This window comes from Hypomesus transpacificus, chromosome 10, assembly GCF_021917145.1.
Source record: "Hypomesus transpacificus isolate Combined female chromosome 10, fHypTra1, whole genome shotgun sequence".
Lineage (NCBI taxonomy): Eukaryota > Metazoa > Chordata > Actinopteri > Osmeriformes > Osmeridae > Hypomesus > Hypomesus transpacificus.
In genome coordinates this window covers 13,394,694-13,415,776 of record NC_061069.1, presented here as the reverse complement: position 1 = coordinate 13,415,776, position 21,083 = coordinate 13,394,694, and the positions used below count along the sequence as shown (strand labels likewise).

General features: G+C 46.9%; 1 protein-coding gene across 1 annotated transcript in view; it reads left to right on the top strand.

The window, feature by feature from the left end:
• The window catches only part of kcnn1a (potassium intermediate/small conductance calcium-activated channel, subfamily N, member 1a), a 28,473-nt gene extending 8,501 nt beyond the window's left edge, over positions 1-19,972 (top strand). Inside the window, exons 2-9 of the mRNA XM_047027895.1 lie at positions 6,301-6,747; positions 7,812-7,907; positions 8,138-8,556; positions 15,448-15,589; positions 16,768-16,878; positions 17,080-17,207; positions 19,320-19,389; positions 19,676-19,972. Of these exons, the coding sequence (XP_046883851.1) occupies positions 6,301-6,747; positions 7,812-7,907; positions 8,138-8,556; positions 15,448-15,589; positions 16,768-16,878; positions 17,080-17,207; positions 19,320-19,389; positions 19,676-19,972 (1,710 nt within the window). The remainder of the gene's footprint in view (positions 1-6,300; positions 6,748-7,811; positions 7,908-8,137; positions 8,557-15,447; positions 15,590-16,767; positions 16,879-17,079; positions 17,208-19,319; positions 19,390-19,675) is intronic.
• Positions 19,973-21,083: the final 1,111 nt, after the last annotated feature.

Here is a 21,083-nt window from a genome sequence, read left to right as displayed (position 1 = left end):
ACCAAACCTCTCAGCTACTTAGTTTGTCCCATGTAGTCGCTACAGCATGCATCTGTGTGTTTGTATTTGTGTGCATCCATCTGTGTGTGAGAGTATTTCCGTGGTGCGTGTGTGTGTGAAAGTATATTTAAGTGGTGCATGTTGTTGTTCAGCTGAAAGTGCCTCTGAGTTTTAACCCCTAATGGAAGCCCTGGCCTTCTTTGTGTTAACTCTTCCTTCTTCCCTGGTAACAGCCGTGTCCTCCTCCTTCTCTCTTTCTTGATACTGCCCTTAGGGTTAACCCTAAACCTATACTTCCCTTCTGCTCTTAAGTGAAAAATATTTTAAATACAGACAGGAAAGGTAATGTCCTGTCATTTTTAATATATTGTGTTTCGTGCAGTAGAACAGAGGGCAGTATGCCTGATATGGAATTTAAAGTAACTAATGGGCCCAGAGAAGGAAAAGGGACAGAGGGAGATATTGATGGAGATGGACCAGCCTGTGTTGAGATGGCTAGGCCTGGCTATGCTTAAGGTTGGAGACAGGTTAAGGAGACAGGATAGGAGGTAGGTAGGAGACTGTGACAAAGTGGGTGAGAACACGCCTGTTCTCACCACTTGTCACGTTAGGGCCATGAGGTCTGGTGAGTCTTACCAGTTACATTTGTACGTACTCTACTTGGTTTAGGTGGGAGTATTTGGTTTCAGTTATTGTCAAACAGCCACAATCTTTGATTAGTAATGATACCTTTTATTTATGTTGCAGGATACAGAATGAACAAATGTTTGTTTCATTTCTGCACACTCACGGTTCTTTGTTTAGATCCACCATTCAGGACTCCGGTTTGGGAGGGGGCCGCCCAGCACTTCCTGATTTTATGGTTCATGGGTTGAACTAAGTGTGTGTGTGTGGGGGGGGGGTACTGTGGGTATTCATGTATGTCTCTGTTGCATCGGATGAGTGAGATCACCCGCATCTTGGTTTGGGCGGTCTGAAGAGGGCTAGGGGTAGGGGACCCACCCTATAAAGCCAGTGAAGGGTTGTTTTACTGGGGGGAAGGTTGTGCTGCCACAACCAGGTAATTTTGTTTTGGTTCATTATGATTTAAACCAGCTTTAAACCCCAAGTATTTTGTTTTTTTTTGCTTCTGTTTCTGTTGGTTTGTGGAATGAAGAACATCTTTATTAAATCCTCAATTTATGCAAATCTCCTGAGTCCACCGAGTCTGCTTGCCTTCCACCTTCCTGGACGTTTGAGCCACACTACCTCACAGAGACACAGTAGGAGATATGTCTCCTTTCATGTCTGATGTCCCTTTTGGACTCGCAGCTCTGGCACCTGCTGGGAACTGTCTTGGACTGTAAGGCTGATTATCAGTCTAACGATTTGCACCTGTTCCTCCAAATTAGAAAAAAGGTAGAGATGTGTCATTCTAGATGTTATGAAGGCAGAGGGAAACAGTCTTCAAGTCTCCATACAGCATCTCCATGTTTTACTCTCTTTGTTTCTCCTCTACTCTCTGTGTGTCTTTATCTATCTGTCTTCCTCCCTCCCTTTCTCTTACCTTCTTTGTCTCCCTCTGTCTCTAGCATGTCTCCCTTTCTCTCTTCCTCCCTTCCTCACTCTGCAAACCAGAGCTGTTTATTACACTGTATGAAAAAGGTAAAAAAACAGGAACAATCTTGCAGCTGGAACGCCAGATTAAACCCACAACATTTTTTATTTGTTTACATTAATTAACCGTGAAATAATTGTGATTTTCCTGTACCAAATGTACAAGATATATCTGTAATAGGCTGTTCTTTGCCGGTAAATATGACTTTTTTGAATTGAACTTCTCTGTAAAAAAACAGCATTTCTAATTTTAAATGTGTACTATTATCCTAAATAAACCAGATTTGCGGGGGAATTTTTTTTTGTAATTGTACAAACATATGTACGTTGTGTACATTCACATTATAAACCCATGTTATGACACGTTCCAGTACCAAATTTACAAGATATATCTGTAATATTACATAACATGCTGTTCTTTACCGGTAAATACAACTAAATACTAAATACTATTAATTAAACTTCAATGTAAAAATACTGCATTTTCAAAAAATTAAAATATTCAATCAAGCCAAAACAAGATATAACGATTTAACATGTTCATTCAAAACAAGTCGTGTGCACAACATACAGCATCCAGATGCTGTCATCAGTATCCAGATATTTACAACTGTAGCACCGGCTAGCTGTACGAATTGGAGAGGAATATTGCTCGCAGCAGGTTTGTTTCATTAGACAGGTTAGACGCCATCTAACTGGACAACATTCACACCCAGGGTGAACACTTTGGCCTAATTTATCCAAACTACAGACCATCACATTACACATATCAAAACAGAACAAACACAACAACCAAACTCCAAACAATGCTTATATAAATAAGCTTAAACCTTTAAAGGGGTGATTGACTGGGTTTTTGGAGTATTTCACACTGTTCCTTAAGGTCTCCGAATATGGTATGTAACATTGGTTGGGCTGAAAATGGCCCGGGTGCTGTTCTATGCCCCCTGATGCTTCCAGTGAATTTGTCTCGGGAAAAACGCTAGGTTTTTTCCTTTTATGGTATGTTCATGAATATATATAGATGAGCTACGCACTGATTGGTTGGTTCACAACGAGTGAAGCTGTGGAGCAAAGACGCAACATGGCCAACACTTACTGAAACATGAAGGTGGAGACTTAAAATAAAAACTTACAAATAAATCTATTGTGTCTACACAACACTGTTTTCAACAGATTAACTAGATATCATTTAAAATTATTACGTTAGTTGTTTCCACTTCTGTTGTCAAAGCAAACAGGATCGACTTTAGCACTACAGCTTAGCAAACAGCTTACCAAACAAACTATCGTGATTTAACTCGGCTTCATTTAGCTGTCTTGCTGAAAACTTGATCTGGACAAACATGCATGTTAGGGTTAGGGTTAGAGATGAGATTTCTTAACAGGTAGACCGGACAGAGGCAAACGATTAGCAATGACGTCGGATCATGCCACCAATCCACAATAGAGTGGCTAGCATGAGTGAGAAACATGTCTCTCCGATGGACATTATATACATGAGCTGGACAGTACAAATATAGTAACCACCAAAACATTTCCTTAAACGGTACACATTCCACGACTTAATGCACAGGGAAAACAACACACAGGTGATGTGGTCATAACTCATTGGGCCTCATTCTCGAAAGCAGTTAAGAATTTACGAAGGAATTTCTTCTGAATTGGATTTAGGAAAACATTTGGCATTCATGAAAGTTTTCTCATCTAGGATTTGTTCTGAACTTCAGAAGACTTTCCGAACTCGAAATATCAGTCGTAAATCGGCCAGAGTTGTCTCAAATGCGATTCCTTAAAAAAACACAAGGATCAAAGGAATCGCATTTAAGAACTCTCTGTGTTTGAAGTGTTAATGAAGTTATGAGAAATCGTTGGTGATTGCGTTCACAAACTCTACAGACTAAGGAAAGCCGTTTTATCATTTAACCAATGAATTCTTGATATCCAAAATTCGAATTCTGGATATCCAAAATTTGAATTCTGGATATCCAAAATTTGAATTCTGGATATCAAGAATTGCATTTTGGATATCCAAAATTTGAATTCTGGATATCAAGAATTGCATTTTGGATATCAAGAATTTGAATTTTGGATATCAAGAATTCAATTCTGGATATAAACAATTCGAATTCTCGATATCAACAATTCATTGGTTAAATGATAAAACGGCTTGTCATACTTACTAAAAAAGCTTAGAATTGTATTTTTGAACTCAAGAATTCGAATTTCTCTGCTGCGTAGAAACACATTTTCAAGCGTTCATGAATTTGGCGGATGTCTTTTTCTTAAGTTGTTTTTACAAAGCCCGTAAGAAACATTTCAGAAGAAACTTCAGAAAATGTTCGAGAATGAGGTCCATTGTTTGTACTATTTTCTGCATGTTGCTCTTTCCAAAGTTTAAAGTGCACATTCTCCAATCTATACTGTGTGTATTGTCACAAGCCCGCTGCGTGACCTCTTGACCACAGCAAGAGACAACCTCACATATGTATAGAAAATCTGCGTATCACACAGTCAAGAACATATAACCTTAGCCCCATTGCCAGTAAACTAAATCATTGCACATTCTACTGATGCTAGATACAGGCAGGATACGTTAGCATTGCTAATACCTGTTAGCGACAACATCATACTACAGCTTGCGGCGACAACATCATACTACAGCTTGCGGCTGTGATGAACATAAGGTCGGAACAGCACCTCTTTTCAGCAACAGCTTCATAGCAAATCCTGCTTTACATTGTCCTCGGTGAAATGGTTCGAGCAAATGTGTAATTGAGGGTCGAACTGGACAGGGATCTTCTCATAGACAAACATCACAGCCCGTCGAGTGTTTGGTTCCTGGGAAGAAAAGTGTCAGCAGTACAGGCTGGAACACTGCATTTACGATAACCATTTTCAATATCCTTGAAAAACGTTCTTCTTTGTAATTCTGTGGAAGTACACAGAGCAGCGTGCAGCAAATTTGGGGGCGTGACAAAGGTACAGACCAGAGCCAAAAAAGGTGGGATTTTTCCAAACCTACCCTTTTACAGCAAAAAGAATTTGTGGTGAGATTTGCATAGGAAAGACGTGTCAATGGACTTTGGGGTTCACTCTATGTCCATTTTACCCACTGAACTGTCGTTATTCAACTGTGACAAGGTAAATTCGGTTCTGCAATCAATGAACCCTTTAACTTTGTAGCTTTTCAGTTTGCCGCGGGGCATTCTAGGTAACAGGAGCGTTGCCGCTACACAACTATCTAATTAACTTTCCTTCGTCCTACTCTGAGTCTTTACATTTAGCAGACACTTTTTTCCAAAGCGACTTCCAAGAGAGACCTTTACTAAAAGTGTCAATGGTTATAAACAAAGAGATAGCCCCAAAAAGGCTTTTGCAGGCTTTTGTAGTCTTTGATATTGACGGTGCATGCTTGGATTGCATCACGTCAACTACCCAAGCTCAGTTCAAAATTCAAGGTTCTTATGTCTAAACCAAAAATTATGTTAAGTTATTTGTCCAGTGGGATGAAAGTAAATATCTGCAAAATAATTGTTTAAATAGTTAGTTTTGATCAAGTGAAATTGTGTTTTAACAGAACATTTTGGTGAACATTTTATTAATATTTGAAAAAAAATATTTTTGTGTATTTTTAAGTAACAACATTTGGCTGTAATTTTTATGTAAAAATATACATTTACAGTTTGCCGTTGTCTTTCTATCTGTATTTTCTGTAATTCAGAAGAAAAAAAACACGTATAATTTACAGAGAAAGTGTGGTAATTTAATAGTTTTTTTTACAGTGCAGTTCATCCCGTGTGATAGATCAACGAAGGTTGTATGTATGGTGTTCTCCAGTCTGGGTTTGTTATGCTATTGATCACTGGGCTAAAGGTTGTCTGGACCTCTCCGCTGGAACCTAGTCACCAAGGAAGTGCAACAGCAGGGTAGATTTCCAGAAACTGCTTCTGAAATGACGTACAACCTGGAATACTCGAGCACGCTGCTGGTGGTATGCTGTTAGGCACTTTTCTACCTCAGCGGCACTCAAAGCGCTGGGAATGGTAGGGAAGAAGAAGGGAAGAGAAGAGAAGGGGGACAGGGGGAAGAGAGGTGGAGAAGGAGAGGAAGAGAGGAGAGAATAGGAGAGGAGGAGGAAAAGAGGAGGGTGGGGGGAGAGTAGGGTAGAAGAGGTTGTGGTGCATGCTGTCCAGTTTTTTATGTTCCTCACCCTGGCCCTAACCCTGTGATAGCCTGAAGATATGGATTAGAAGGATTCCAGAATTTCAGTCCTTCACTATGAATTTAGCACACTGGCCCTTTAAGGTCTGACTGGTAACTGAGCTAAGGTGCAAACATAGGATGACTCCTAGTTATTTTGGATTGTAAGGGGTGTGGGTTCTTAGTCTTATCAAGCATGACTGAATATTTTTGTTTGTGAAGTGGTAGTACTTTTGGATTGTGAGGGGTAGTGTTACAAAGTTCGAAGGATTACTTTGGGATCTGGCTTCCATAGAAGACAAATTGAGTGCCAGCACATTGTTTACAAATATGAAAACCCATCACATTGTAGTTGTTTCTGTGCCTTGAACTAGGGGAATGTAACCGCCTGCAAGACCAAGGGACAGGTGAACTGACTGGACTGCCACATGGTGTCTTTGGTTTTCTTTATTTTGAGTTACGTAGCCTGACCTGTCTAACATCTGCCCCTGACCCCTCCAGGGTGCTCCTGAGCAGCAGAAGAGCCATGCGGGGTCCCAGCCCTCCCTGTCCCAGAGCAGTGGCCGCCTCCCCCAGATAGCCATGAACACCTGTAAGTACAATGGCGGCGTGGTGAAACCCCTGGGGAGCGTGGCGTCGTCCGGGCGTCACCTGGCTGAGCTGGATGCCGAGACACAGCCCCTGCAGACACTGCACAGCTCCGGCCTGGAGGTGGTGGTCTCCAAGGGCAACGGTGAGGACCCCAGCAAGGCGTCCAATGAGAGCCTGGTCAGGGAGGGGGGCGGGGCCCCCCAGAAGAAGAACAAGGACATTGGCTACAAGCTGGGCCACCGGAGGGCGCTATTCGAGAAGCGCAAGAGACTGAGCGACTACGCACTCATCTTCGGGATGTTCGGGATTGTCGTCATGGTAACAGAGACTGAGCTGTCCTGGGGGGTTTATACTAAGGTAAGTGAACTGTTCAGTAGGAGGGCAGAAGGGGCAGGGGGTGTCAGGTGTTCAGTAGGAATACAGAGGGGCAGGGGGGTGTCTGGTGTTATGGATGATATAAAAGAGTGTTTCTGCAAACGTGACAACCTAGTCACAGTAGACTCATTCAGTGTTGGAGGAGACAGAGACAGAGGGGAGGGGGGGGTTGAAGGAGAAGGAGAAAAGACAGCGCTTGGTGACTGTATATCCTTGTTCATTAGTTGACTCCATGTTATTCTACATGGTCCTCCATTCAGCAGTCAGCCATTAGACTGACTAGCAAAGACCTGGGGGCAGAGCAATCTAAATTATCTAAAAATACATCTCCTAATTTGCTCTCTGCCTGTCACGGTATGTGTGTGTGTAGAGGTGTGACTGGTCCATGTAATGGTTGATATTCTGGATAGCTCACACACATTCTTCCCTCAAAACACATCAATACATCTTCAACCCATTAGATGTCCTGTCACTCTCAACAACCTGAGTTATGGCCGCTGCTCTCTCTGAGAATGATTATGAGCAATGATTCCAGTTGTTGTTGTAGTTCTCGGGAATGCGATTTTAGCCATGATTTCCATAGCAGGTTTTACTCTTCGGACATTAATTGATTTATCATCCCAACAGAGGGGACATGCACTGAGCCGTGCCTTGTTGCCAAGACATCCAGCCCCTAAACACAAACCCACAGGCTCTGTCTGGCACAAGACTTCCTCACCTCCACATAGAGGACATGTTATACACCCCTCCTCTTCATAGAGGACATGTTGTACACCCCTCCTCTTCATAGAGGACATGTTATAAATCTTATACACCTCTCCTCTTCATAGAGGACATGTTGTTTGGCTCTCCTCTTGTAGAAAGACAAAACAACGCAAGTCAACAAGTCACCAATTCACCAGCATGTCAAAGTGTCAGTGTTTTGTTATTATTGGTACTGCCAATAACTTTCAGTTTATTTTTTGCCCTGATGCATAAAGGAAGACCAGATGTCAACTGACCATGTGTCTAAACAATGTTTTGTATGTCTTGTCTTCTGTCTGCAGGAATCTTCGTACTCATTTGCACTGAAATGCCTTATCAGTCTTTCCACTGTTATACTGCTTGGTCTTATAATAATGTACCACGCCCGAGAGATACAGGTGAGACTGTCCACAATTTTTTCTTCTCATCTCCTTGCCTTCCACATTATCCTCATCTCCTTGTCTCCTCACTTTCCCACCTCGTCACATACACCTTATGCAGAGGGTAGTATGAAGTAATATAGTATAGCCATCTTGTCTTACTCCTTCACCCCTTCCTTCTCTTTTGCTTCCTCCTCCTGTTCATCCTCCCCTCCCCTACTTCTCCTCCCCTCCCTCCTCACCCCCAGCTGTTCATGGTGGACAATGGAGCAGATGACTGGCGTATCGCCATGACGTACGAGCGAATCTTCTTCATCGTGCTGGAGCTGCTGGTGTGTGCCATCCACCCCATCCCTGGCCAGTATGTGTTCACCTGGACGGCCCGCCTGGCCTTCACCTACACCCCTTCCGTGGCAGACGCAGACGTGGACATCATCCTCTCCATCCCCATGTTCCTCCGGCTGTATCTGATTGGCAGGGTCATGCTGCTGCACAGCAAGCTGTTCACTGACGCCTCATCGCGCAGCATCGGGGCCCTCAACAAGATTAACTTCAACACACGCTTCGTGATGAAGACGCTGATGACCATCTGCCCTGGGACGGTGCTCCTGGTCTTCTCCATCTCTTCCTGGATCATCGCTGCCTGGACCGTCCGCGTCTGTGAGAGGTAAGGATGGAGGGGGCCAGGGACAAATACACACACATGCATGCGCACTTATATACACACTCACACACACACAGCCTCACACACACCCTCACAAAGCCACCCATACACCTTCCTGTGTGCCGAAGGAGCCCCTATCTCTGTAGAGGTCAGGGTTAGAGCTTCCAGTGGGGGAGGCCTCCTGGGTCAATTTTGTTTGTGTTTATTTGTTTATTTGAGTGAAAACTGTTTATTTTTGGTGAGGAGGAGGAAGAGGAGGAGGGTTAGGAGGAGGAGTAGGAGGACAGTCCACAGGGTTAGGGTCAGATGGGTTGGGGTCAAAGGTCAGGGGTTTGAAGCTTCCCCACCAGTTTGTTACAGTCCCCGCTACTCCTCCCCCTACTGCTGCCTCCGACCCCGCCCTCCCTGTCTTAACACCTGACTAACTGCCCTAACCCCACTGCGACCCCGCCCTAACCCCCCCACACCAGCCTGCTCAGGGCTGCTCATCTCTGCCTCAGACACCAGCCTGCTCAGGCTGCTCATCTCTGCCTCAGACACCAGCCTGCTGAGGGCTGCTCCTCTCTGCTTCAGACACCAGCCTGCTCAGGCTGCTCATCTCTGCCTCAGACACCAGCCTGCTCAGGGCTGCTCCTCTCTGCCTCAGACACCAGCCTGCTCAGGGCTGCTCCTCTCTGCCTCAGACACCAGCCTGCTCAAGGCTGCTCCTCTCTGCCTCAGACACCAGCCTGCTCAGGGCTGCTCCTCTCCGCTTCAGACACCAGCCTGCTCAGGGCTGCTCCTCTCTGCCTCAGACACCAGCCTGCTCAGGGCTGCTCCTCTCTGACTCAGACACCAGCCTGCTCAGGGCTGCTCCTCTCTGCCTCAGACACCAGCCTGCTCAGGGCTGCTCCTCTCTGCCTCAGACACCAGCCTGCTCAGGGCTGCTCCTCTCTGCCTCGGAGCACTGCTTCATCTGGGGCAATCAGAACTGCTGCAGTTACACAGCAATTGAAAGGCCCAAATAAAGAGTATTAGTGGTGTTTAGTTCAACTAATCCGGCCTCACAAGGTCCGCAGGTATCTGTGTATCTCCCAGGTTAATAATGTAGAGCCTGATAAGCAGAGTATCATAGGAACCACACATCCTAGGAGCTTGTTGAAGGGGTTTGGTGTTGAGGCCAGTACAGCTGCTGTTCCAATCACACTTAGACACTCACACACACTCACGCACTCACGCACCCTGCACACCCACAATTATGCCACACACTCACACCGCACCCTCACACACCGCGCACACACACACACACACACTCACACAATGCATGACAGGAAGGTAGTCCAGCTAAAGTGTGAGCTCCAAACCCAAACGTGTGTTTGAGTTTGTGTCTAATGGTTTGTGTAAATGTTTTTGAGTGTGTTTGTGTGTGTTGGTATCAACGTCTAATAGTTTGTGTGTAGGTGTAAATATGTGTGTATGTATTGGTATGTGTGTGTGGGTCTGTGTGTGTTTTTGTGCGTGTGGTGTGCATAATGTTTTGTTTTACTTTCTATTTCCCCACTACGCTGCTCTCTAGGGATGCCATGTGAGTTCTCTCTCCAGCCATGGAACCCTGTCATTCTGCACTGAGCTGGTACCACTACTGCTGCAAGGGGGCAGGGGAGGAGGCAGAAGGAGGGGAGGGGAGAGGGGGAATGGAGGGGTGGGGTGGGTGAGAAAGGCTGAGGAGGAGGGAGGGGGGAAGGGTGGGGGAGTGGGTAGGAGACTAGGAGACACTATGGTGAGGCTAGGAGACACTATGGTGAGACAAGGAGACACTATGGTGAGTCCAGGAGACTAGGAGACACTATGGTGAGTCCAGGAGACTAGGAGACACTATGGTGAGTCCAGGAGACTAGGAGACACTATGGTGAGTCCAGGAGACTAGGAGACACTATGGTGAGTCCAGGAGACTAGGAGACACTATGGTGAGTCCAGGAGACTAGGAGACACTATGGTGAGTCCAGGAGACAAGGAAACATTATGGTGGGCTACGATAGAGTAGGAGGGTTGGGGGAGAGAAGGAGGAGGTTGGGGAGGAAGAGGAGGATGGGAAAGGGAGTGTGAGGGAAATGGGAGGACGAGGAGGGTGGGGCTAGGGGGAGCAGGAGGAAGACGAGGGGAAGGGCGGGAAGAGGAGGTGAAGGAAGAGAAGAGGAGGGGAGGAGGAGGAGAGGAAAGAGGAAGAGGAGGGGATGGGGGGGAAAAAGGACCAAGGGAAGAGACTGCTAAAATGGAGCAACTCCTTCAAGTCACCTTGACTGCACGCCTGAGGGATATTCTCTGTTTTCATTCTGCTGCCTGATGCAATTGTTATAGATCCATAGTGTAGCTGCTCTTAGCATCTACTTCAGAGATTTGCTGAGGAACAAAAGCTTCTTTCTCCTTTGTCCTCCACCACACTATCATCCCATCAGGTCTCTGGCCGGACTGATTGAATAATGTGTTCTCACACACTCCCAACCACTCTCATTTTATCTCAACTGGGCCTGTTGAATCTCAGATACATATTCATGCAGTGCTTTCAGAAATGTCTAGTCATTTGTCCAAGTTATGTTTTTGACATTGTTTGGGATATTTTGGACTTAATTTGTTTAAGCACATGCAGGAAGGACAACATCTGGCATTACCCTAACCTGACCCCTAACACTGACCCCTAACCTGACCTTGACCCCTAACACTGACCCATAACCTGACCCTGAACCCTAACACTGACCCCTAACCTGATCCTTGACCCCTGAGAGACTGTGAAGCAGACTGTGTCACCAGACAGCTGTGTTTGTGCGTGCAGTGATGTCAGAATCGCACATACTGTGATTGGCTGGGCCCCCATCCATCAGGAAGTCACCTTGTTGGGTGGGGGCGAGGTTACATGTGATTTGGTGGGAGGACCGGAGGGGTGGTTCATCAAATGTTTTGTTTTCAAACAGTGCCTGATGCTCTGGGACAGCTGCTGTCAACATCAGGCATGCTGGCTGTTTTCTAAACTCCCTAACACCCTGACCCTGGTTCTGACCCTAACCCTGACACCCTAACCCCCTTGACCCCTAACCCCCTGACCCCTAACCCCTGACCCTCCTGGCATGGCATGCTGGCTGAGATCTAAGCTAGTGGGTGTGCAGAGTGCAGGCTAGTGCTGCACCAATACAAGTCCAAACAGATGTACATAAACACTGTAAGAAAAATGTGTGTATTGTATACTCTACTGCCTTCCCCCTCGCTCCCTTCCCCCCACCCTGTTCCTATCCTCATCATCCCTCTCTCCCCATCTCTCTCTCCCCTTCTCTCTTTCCCCCCTCTCTCCCCATCTCTCTCTCCCCTTCTCTCTTTCCCCCCTCTCTCCTCCACCCCCCCTTCTCTCTCTCTATCCTTTATCTAACGCACATCCTCTCCAGCTGAAATTAAATACTTCAAGGCTACTTGAGACTGTAGTTTCTCACCTGACTCTAGCAGTATATCTATGGCTTCCCCAACCCTAACCCTGTAGCAGGTGTGGGGGGATGAGACCTTCCCTCCCCAGCAGATGGAACCCTGACACACAGTAGATAGAGAGGGTTAACCAGGATTTGTCCTGTATTTCCATGACATTATGAGAGGTCTCTCTGTTCTGTCATCAGATTGGTTGGGATGTCAGGGCTCTGAGCTTTACTGCATGTGCTTATCTGAGATCCAACATCAAGTAGATACTTGGTTTAGTTTAGTTCATGCTTAATCTATTAACTACTTTTACTAGAATGTATTTGAAGCTCTAGCTTTGCATTTTGGTTCGACGTGCAACGTCATTGTTCAGAAGTTTAGAGTGGAGACATCCCAGACCCTGTTTGCTGCGGCTAATCCTCACCTGTTCAACCTAACCTGTTGCTGTGGCTGAGTTTCACCTGTCTGTCCATGATCACCCAGACGGGGACACATATGAAGTCAGTAAAAATATAAACACATTTCATTCATTTTACACTTTTATCCTAAATATCTTACAAAATAGAGCGCATACACAGAACAGGGCAGCAGAAATCAAGGCTCAGATCTTATTTCTAACAGGATTTAAATAGTCAAGGAAGGATCTGTATGAACCAGACATGGTGCAAAGTAACCACAGAATGCAGCAGGACTTAGCCTAGCTGTTGAAGCTACTACACACAGACATAACACACTGATCTTTTTGCAGTACTTGGGAAGGTATTCCTAATTGCTGTACTTGGGAGGGTATTTCTATTGCAGGACTTGGGAGGGTATTTCTACAGTAGTCACAATACTTGATTCCTAGTTCCGATGGCCAGTAGTGTTGTAGTGGTTATTCTAGTGTTGGCTGTGTCTGGGGATGTGAAAGGTGATCTTGTGTAGGTTGGAAGTGGTGCCAGCTCTTCTCCATGCCAACACTCAATACGGTATATTGAGAGCTTTCAAAATAATTAAATATGATTCTACAGTGTGTTTCTCCTGAGCTTGACTAGGGTTAGGGTTACTAGTCAAGACAGCCTAATACATATAGCGGACATCAACCATATGCTGCTTTTGAAAAGTAAGCCTTCACTAAGGGATGTTCTACCAGAAGTGAACAAATTGGTCTAGATGTGGAACCCTAACCCAAGATGCCACAGTGGAATCCCAAACCACAGTGTAACCCTATACCTAACTCCATTGTAATTTAACGTAATACCAGTGTAATTTCATAGATATTGGTATAAGATGAAAATAATATACTTGTACAGTAAAACAATTATTTAAAAAAGCCTTTCTCTCAGGGCTCTACGTCTCACCTTGAGGGAACAGTTAATCTGGAAAAATCCTTTGAGAACCTTCTGAGTGCCTCCAGTCTGAGCCTGGGAATGTGTAGCCTGTCCTGAGGCAGGCCTGTCCTGGTACCTGAGGCAGGCCTGTCCCTGGTACCTGAGGCAGGCAGGAGAGTCAGGCCTGTCCCTGGTACCTGAGGCAGACAGGAGAGTCAGGCCTGTCCCTGGTACCTGAGGCAGGCAGGAGAGTCAGGCCTGTCCCTGGTACCTGAGGCAGACAGGAGAGTCAGGCCTGTCCCTGGTACCTGAGGCAGGCAGGAGAGTCAGGCCTGTCCCTGGTACCTGAGGCAGGCAAGAAAGGAAGGAGACATGTGCGTCAGAGACACTAAGTCTGTAACTTTCCCCATTCCATCCACCAACAAATTACACACTGTACAAAAGTACAACTCCCACAATGCACTCTGCTCTCCTGCAGTATGTGTCCAGGGTCTGTAAGGTTAGATCTCGCTCTCCTTGCTCTCAATATACTGGCTTCTCAGCATGCAGGGCGCAGCCATCTTTGTTCTGCCTGCATGGTTCTGCACTGCCTCTCTGCATGCCCAGGAGCATCAACATACTTAGTCGGGGTTAACAAGACCTCTTGTTTGGAGTTCCCTGACTTGGAGCATGAACAAAACTGAGTCAGATCAGGGTTTCAGCAGAGATGAGGAGGCTGCTGTGGGCATGGTCACTTCTTTAGGAAGAGGAAGCTGTTTTGGAGAAGCTATTCTCAGAAACCTTCAGTATGAAACACGTTTAGTCTTTGTGTTTGACCTTCTGCTCTCAGTGATCCAGTCTGAACTTTAATTAGGCCCAGTTGTTGCAGCCATTTTGTATTCCACATGCTGGGTCACTGGGCAGTGTTGCCATTAACTGTTTCTGATTGGATGAAATAACTTTTAATTAGCTGAATAACAGATCAAACAGTTTTTCAGTTTGGTCCTCTCCAAGACACCTCCATATCAGGACAGCTTTGATGAGGGAGGAGGGCTGTGGTAGGGGTACTCTCTCTCTCTCTCTCTCTCGGCATCCTCATCAATGTTGACATATGCGGTTTACTGATTTGGGTTTTGACAAGCTTGTCTATCAAGCCTGGTTGTTGATGATGATGGAAGCTGAGAGACATTTTCAGCAAACAACATATTTGAAGTTATAATGCACATTCCAAAGCCCAATTCTTATGAGGGGACAAATCCACTGTCTCTTTAAAGCAAACATGTTTGGAGGTATGTCTGCTTACGTGAGTCAGCAATTCTTGTTTAAAAAACACAATGTTAATCAAACATTGAATCTGATAATATCGGATGAATCGTGAATGGCCATGTGGGGCTACTGTTGCCATACCACAAGTTCTCATTCATTCCCGTCTCGTCCCATAATGTTGTAATTTGAATGCTGAGGATTTGATGCTAATTCAATAGGCTTCATTTCTGGGCCATGTCATCCATGCTCCATGCTGCTGGACAAACATGTTTGACCGAGGAGTGGATTACCATCACTACAGAATCAAATTGTATTTTATAGATATCACATACATACACATACATGGGGGTCAGATGGCTGAGCGGTTAAGGAATCGGGCTATTAATCAGAAGGTTGTCGGTTTGATTCCCGGCTGAGCCAAATTACATTGTGTCCTTGGGCAAGGCACTTCACCCTACTTGCCTCGGGGGGAATGTCCCTGTACTTACTGTAAGTCACTCTGGATAAGAGCGTCTGCTAAATGACTATATGTAATGCAGTCATAGATATTGACATGTTTACATTACACTAGTATGTATATTTCTTTGCCCAGTGAATGTGTATCTTCATTCACCCTCTTGAGAAACAACTACAAATCAAAGGTAGATCTGAATCTGGTGCTTCTTCTCTCCTGCTATTGCATTTCCCCATTAGTTCTCACAGTAGATTGGGTTCCACTAGGCGCGCTGTTCAGCCAGGCATGTTGAAACAGGTGAAACACTATGCACATGTTTATTTCATTCCTCCTTCTTTCTTTCCCACCCTTCTGTGTTAGTTCATGGCCCTCTCCAGCATGCAAGGTCATGTTACGGTGTACTGTGTCTCTGATGTTTGTTCCCCTCTGTTTCTCTCTTCCTTCCTGTAGGTATCATGACAAGCAGGAGGTGACCAGTAACTTCCTAGGAGCCATGTGGCTCATCTCCATCACCTTCCTTTCCATCGGCTACGGAGACATGGTCCCTCACACCTACTGTGGGAAAGGGGTGTGTCTACTGACCGGCATCATGGTAAGTATCTCAACGTAAACCTTGGCCACATGGAGCCAATTGCATACATCCATAGCTAAAGGGAGCAGGGATAGACAGGGATAGCATCACAGGTAAGGGAGCAGGGATGAACAGGGATAGCATCACAGGTAAGGGAGCAGGGATGAACAGGGATAGCATCACAGGTAAGGGAGCAGGGATGAACAGGGATAGCATCACAGGTAAGGGAGCAGGGATGAACAGGGATAGCATCACAGGTAAGGGAGCAGGGATGAACAGGGATAGCATCACAGGTAAGGGAGCAGGGATGAACAGGGATAGCATCACAGGTAAGGGAGCAGGGATGAACAGGGATAGCATCACAGGTAAGGGAGCAGGGATGAACAGGGATAGCATCACAGGTAAGGGAGCAGGGATGAACAGGGATAGCATCACAGGTAAGGGAGCAGATATGAACAGGGATAGCATCACAGGTAAGGGAGCAGGGATGAACAGGGATAGCATCACAGGTAAGGGAGCAGGGATGAACAGGGATAGCATCACAGGTAAGGGAGCAGGGATGAACAGGGATAGCATCACAGGTAAGGGAGCAGGGATGAACAGGGATAGCATCACAGGTAAGGGAGCAGGGATGAACAGGGATAGCATCACAGGTAAGGGAGCAGGGATAGCATCACAGGTAAGGGAGCAGGGATGAACAGGGATAGCATCACAGGTAAGGGAGCAGGGATGAACAGGGATAGCATCACAGGTAAGGGAGCAGGGATGAACAGGAATAGCATCACAGGTAAGGGAGCAGGGATGAACAGGGATAGCATCACAGGTAAGGGAGCAGGGATGAACAGGGATAACATCACAGGTAAGGGAGCAGGGATGAACAGGGATTGCATCACAGGTAAGGGAGCAGATATGAACAGGGATAGCATCACAGGTAAGGGAGCAGGGATGAACAGGGATAGCATCACAGGTAAGGGAGCAGGGATGAACAGGGATAGCATCACAGGTAAGGGAGCAGGAATGAACAGGGATAGCATCACAGGTAAGGGAGCAGGAATGAACAGGGATAGCATCACAGGTAAGCGAGCAGGGATGAACAGGGATAGCATCACAGGTAAGGGAGCAGATATGAACAGGGTTGGGGTTCAAGCTTCAACCCTGAACACAAATTCTAGTGTTCTAACCATGTCTGTGTCCAACAGGGAGCTGGATGTACAGCCCTGGTGGTTGCCGTGGTAGCCAGGAAGCTGGAGCTGACCAAGGCTGAGAAGCATGTGCACAACTTCATGATGGACACTCAGCTCTGCAAACGAGTAGGTGTTCCTTTCATGGGTGGCAGCATAGTCACAGTGAAGCTCACTAATGTTCTGTGGATCCATTTTAGTAATGATGGGAGAATTAGCAGAATAGACATGTGTGTCTGTATGTGTGAATATGTTGTGTGTGTGCGCGTGTGTGTCTGTGTGTATGAGAATGTTGTTCCTGGTTCATAGTGGCTCTTTTATTGTCATCAGGTCAAGAACACAGCTGCCAATGTACTCAGGGAAACTTGGCTTATATACAAACACACCAAACTGGTAAAGAAGATCGACCACGCCAAGGTGCGAAAACATCAACGCAAGTTCCTCCAGGCTATCCACCAGTGAGTCTCCTTCCCTACTGCCTCAGTCTGCAGCCGGCTCTGCTGTTACAGCTGTATGAGCTGCACTGTTCAATATTACAAACTTTTCTAGTGTCACTTCCTTTACCTCTGTCAACTATTTCCTGTAATTATAATAGGATAAGATACACACACTTTCTCTCCCTCTCTATATAATACACAAACACATTGTTGTAAACTTTATCAACAGTGCACTATAATACCCCTAGCCTACCCTGCCCTGCCCCTTTCTTCCCCTTGTCCTCCCCCTCCCCTCCCATCCCATCCCTCCTCTCCCTCCCTCCCCTCCCTCCCCCTTGTCCTCCCCCTTCCCTCCCATCCCCCCCCCCCCCTCCCTCCCTCCCTCCCTCACCCCCCTCCCCTCCCATCCCATCCCCCTCCCTTCTCTCCCTCCCCCTTGTCCTTCCCCTCCCTCCCCCTGTCCTCCCTCTACCCTACTCTTACCCTCTATCCCCACCTTACCCCCCCCCCTCCTCCCTTCCCTGTGCTTACGGTGGAAGGTGTAATGGTTGAGTGGTTCGTGAATGTTGTGGGTTTAAACCTGTACTGTGTTCTGTCTTTGTTTTGCTCTCTCACTGCAGAGCTCAGAAGTAAGTTGAGTCTTCTATGTCCTCCCTCTGTCTCCTCTTCCTCTCCTCCTCCTCTCCTCCTCCCTTTACTTCCATGTCTTTGACTGCATGAATCCTGATGAAATGCTGGATGCTGGCCGTGCTCCATCTACACCCATGCTCTGAATGAATCCAGATTAAGGGTTCTGGTCTGGTGAGAGGTTCTGGTCTGGCCAACACAGTCCATCCATCTCTGATTAATATAGCTTGTGTCCTGGCTATATTATCCTGCATTGCAGTCTCATGCCCAGGGTCACGGTCTGGGCCACATGTCTGTCTCCCTATTGTTGTTTTGGGCTGTTTAGGTGACCTTCACTCTCCATCTCTAACAACAACCACACTGTTCCTCTAACTAGAACCACACTGCTCCTCTAACTAGAACCACACTGTTCCTCTAACTAGAACCACACTGCTCCTCTAACTAGAACCTCACTGCTCCTCTAACTAGAACCACACTGCTCCTCTAACTAGAACCACACTGTTCCTCTAGCTAGAACCACACTGCTCCTCTAACTAGAACCACACTGCTCCTCTAACTAGAACCACACTGCTCCTCTAACTAGAACCTCACTGCTCCTCTAACTAGAACCACACTGTTCCTCTAACTAGAACCACACGGCTCCTCTAACTAGAACCACACTGTTCCTCTAGCTAGAACCACACTGCTCCTCTAACTAGAACCACACTGCTCCTCTAACTAGAACCACACTGCTCCTCTAACTAGAACCACACTGCTCCTCTAACTAGAACCACACTGCTCCTCTAACTAGAACCACACTGCTCCTCTAACTAGAACCACACTGCTCCTCTAACTAGAACCACACTGCTCCTCTAACTAGAACCTCACTGCTCCTCTAACTAGAACCACACTGTTCCTCTAACTAGAACCACACTGCTCCTCTAACTAGAACCACACTGTTCCTCTAGCTAGAACCACACTGCTCCTCTAACTAGAACCACACTGCTCCTCTAACTTGAACCACACTGCTCCTCTAACTAGAACCACACTGCTCCTGTAACTAGAACCACACTGCTCCTCTAACTAGAACCACACTGTTCCTGTAACTAACGTTATTATAAGCGAAGACCGATACAACTGTTTCAGTCCCCCACACTGATGCATCATGATTTGCTGCCCAGACATCTGTGTTTTTTAGAGCTACAGGTCCCTGATTGCAAACCCATAGAGATCTGTCTCCCTGACTGGTGTTTCTGAATGTGTCTAAGAAAGACATGGAGACACAGACACACAAAGGGCATGTCACCACTCTAAGACTGAACCGTTTGATTTGACTCATAGATTCTGTTAGTGTTTGCATGTGTTGCTATGGCGATGACCAGATCTACGTGCATGCAGGCTCTCTCTCGCCCGCCCCACCTCAGAGAGAGAGCTCTCCTGACTACAGATATTTGCTCTCCTCCCTCCTCCCCTTTTCCTCCCTTTATCCTCCCTCTTCCCCTCCTCCTCCACCTCTCTGTCACCCAGATTGCGCAGTGTGAAGATGGAGCAGAGGAAGCTGAATGACCAGGCCAACACTTTGGTAGACCTGGCTAAGGTAAGGACAGGGGTTGGAGGGCTGGGTGAGTGGGGGGCTGGGGAACTGGGGGGCTGGGGGCCTGGGAGTGATGATGATAGGGGTTGTTCAAAGGGATGGTAGCCATTGATGTGGCTGGCATTTGCACTGCAGGTGTCTTTTTAAAGGGGTTCTGAAGCTCTGGCTTTAATGTATGTTTGCTTTGTCCTGCCAGACCCTCCCATCCCCATGACTGGTTAGGGTTAAGAGTTAAGAGTCTGTCTATCCAATCCTAGATGAAGAACTAACTCTAACCTTTCCCCACTAGACCCAGAATGTGATGTACGATCTGGTGTCGGAGCTCCAGGAGAGGAGTGAGGAGCTGGACAAGCGCATCGGCACTCTGGAAGAAAAGCTGGACTCTGTGACAGGCAGCCTGCAAGCTCTGCCCTGCCTGATCTCCCAGGCCGTCTCCCAGCAGCAGCAGGACTTCCTGGACAGCTTCCTGCACCGCTTCCGGCCCGCCTCGCTGGGTTCCGAGCGCTCCGAGCGCTCCTGGACCTCCACGGCCCGCCGGCGACGGTCCCCTTCCACCGCTCCCCACACCTCCTCCGACAGTGGCTAGCCCCCCCCCTCCCCCTCCACGGCCACCTCACACCTCCTCTGACAGTGGCTAGCCCCCCCCCCCCCCCTCCCTCCCCCTCCACCGCTCCTCACACCTAGTCCGACAGTGGCTAGCCCCCCCCCCCTTCCCCCTCCACCGCTCCTCACACCTCCTCCGACAGTGGCCAGACCCCCCCCCCTCTATCTCTCCCACCACCCCTGTGACTCTGCCTTTGGAGCTTCTCATCATATGACCTCTGCCCCCTTGCCCCCCGATGGACCCTGGGCTGGAGCAGGAGGCACAGCTAACAAGGACACACTTCACCCTAGAGTGTCTGATTTAAAATGACTTAAACGGAGATAAGTTGAGATATGGTTTATGTTTTGGCCATTGTATGGCTGTCCAAGTTAGCTTTTTTTGTAAAAGCCCTTGTGTAGTTCTGTGATTTCAGTCTGGAGAAAAGTACGAACATCACATTTGGGGACACTTAATGCGGTGGAGGAAGATAGAGACATAGAGGTAACGTAGAGATGGAGTGAAAGAAGAAGGGGCAAGAAAAGAAAGATACCAGTACAGAAGGAGGCAAGCAGCTGGACGTGAACATGTGGGATACAGATGAAGAGAGAAGATGGAAGATAGAGATGGAAATAGGGAGAGAGGCGGGAAAGAGCGAAAAGGAAGGAAGATGGAGAGAAAGCGGGGGAATCAGGGCCAGAGGAGAGAGTAGGAGCTGGAAGGACATAAAGAGATAGAAGTGATGGAGAAAGAGATTATGGAGGGAGAGAGAGGTGATGGAGAGAGAAAGAGAGGATGGAGGGAGAGAAAGAGAGGTATTGAGGGACAAATAGGATTGAGGTATGATAGATTACACCTGATTCTGTGCTGGAGTCCTTTTTTACAGGACTGGTGTGACAGTGTGTGTCCCCATATTCAAGGTTTCAAAATGGCCACAAAGAACTCAGCTGTCTGTTGAGTAGAGAAATACATTTCAGGGAGAGGGTGAGGCAGGGGGAGGAAGGGAGGTCACACTATAGAGGGACAAGGGGGTGCACATGACATTACTACTGAGTAGGAATTAACACAAATGCCAACTTAAAGTTTCAGTTTCCCTGTTCTTACCAAGGGAACGACG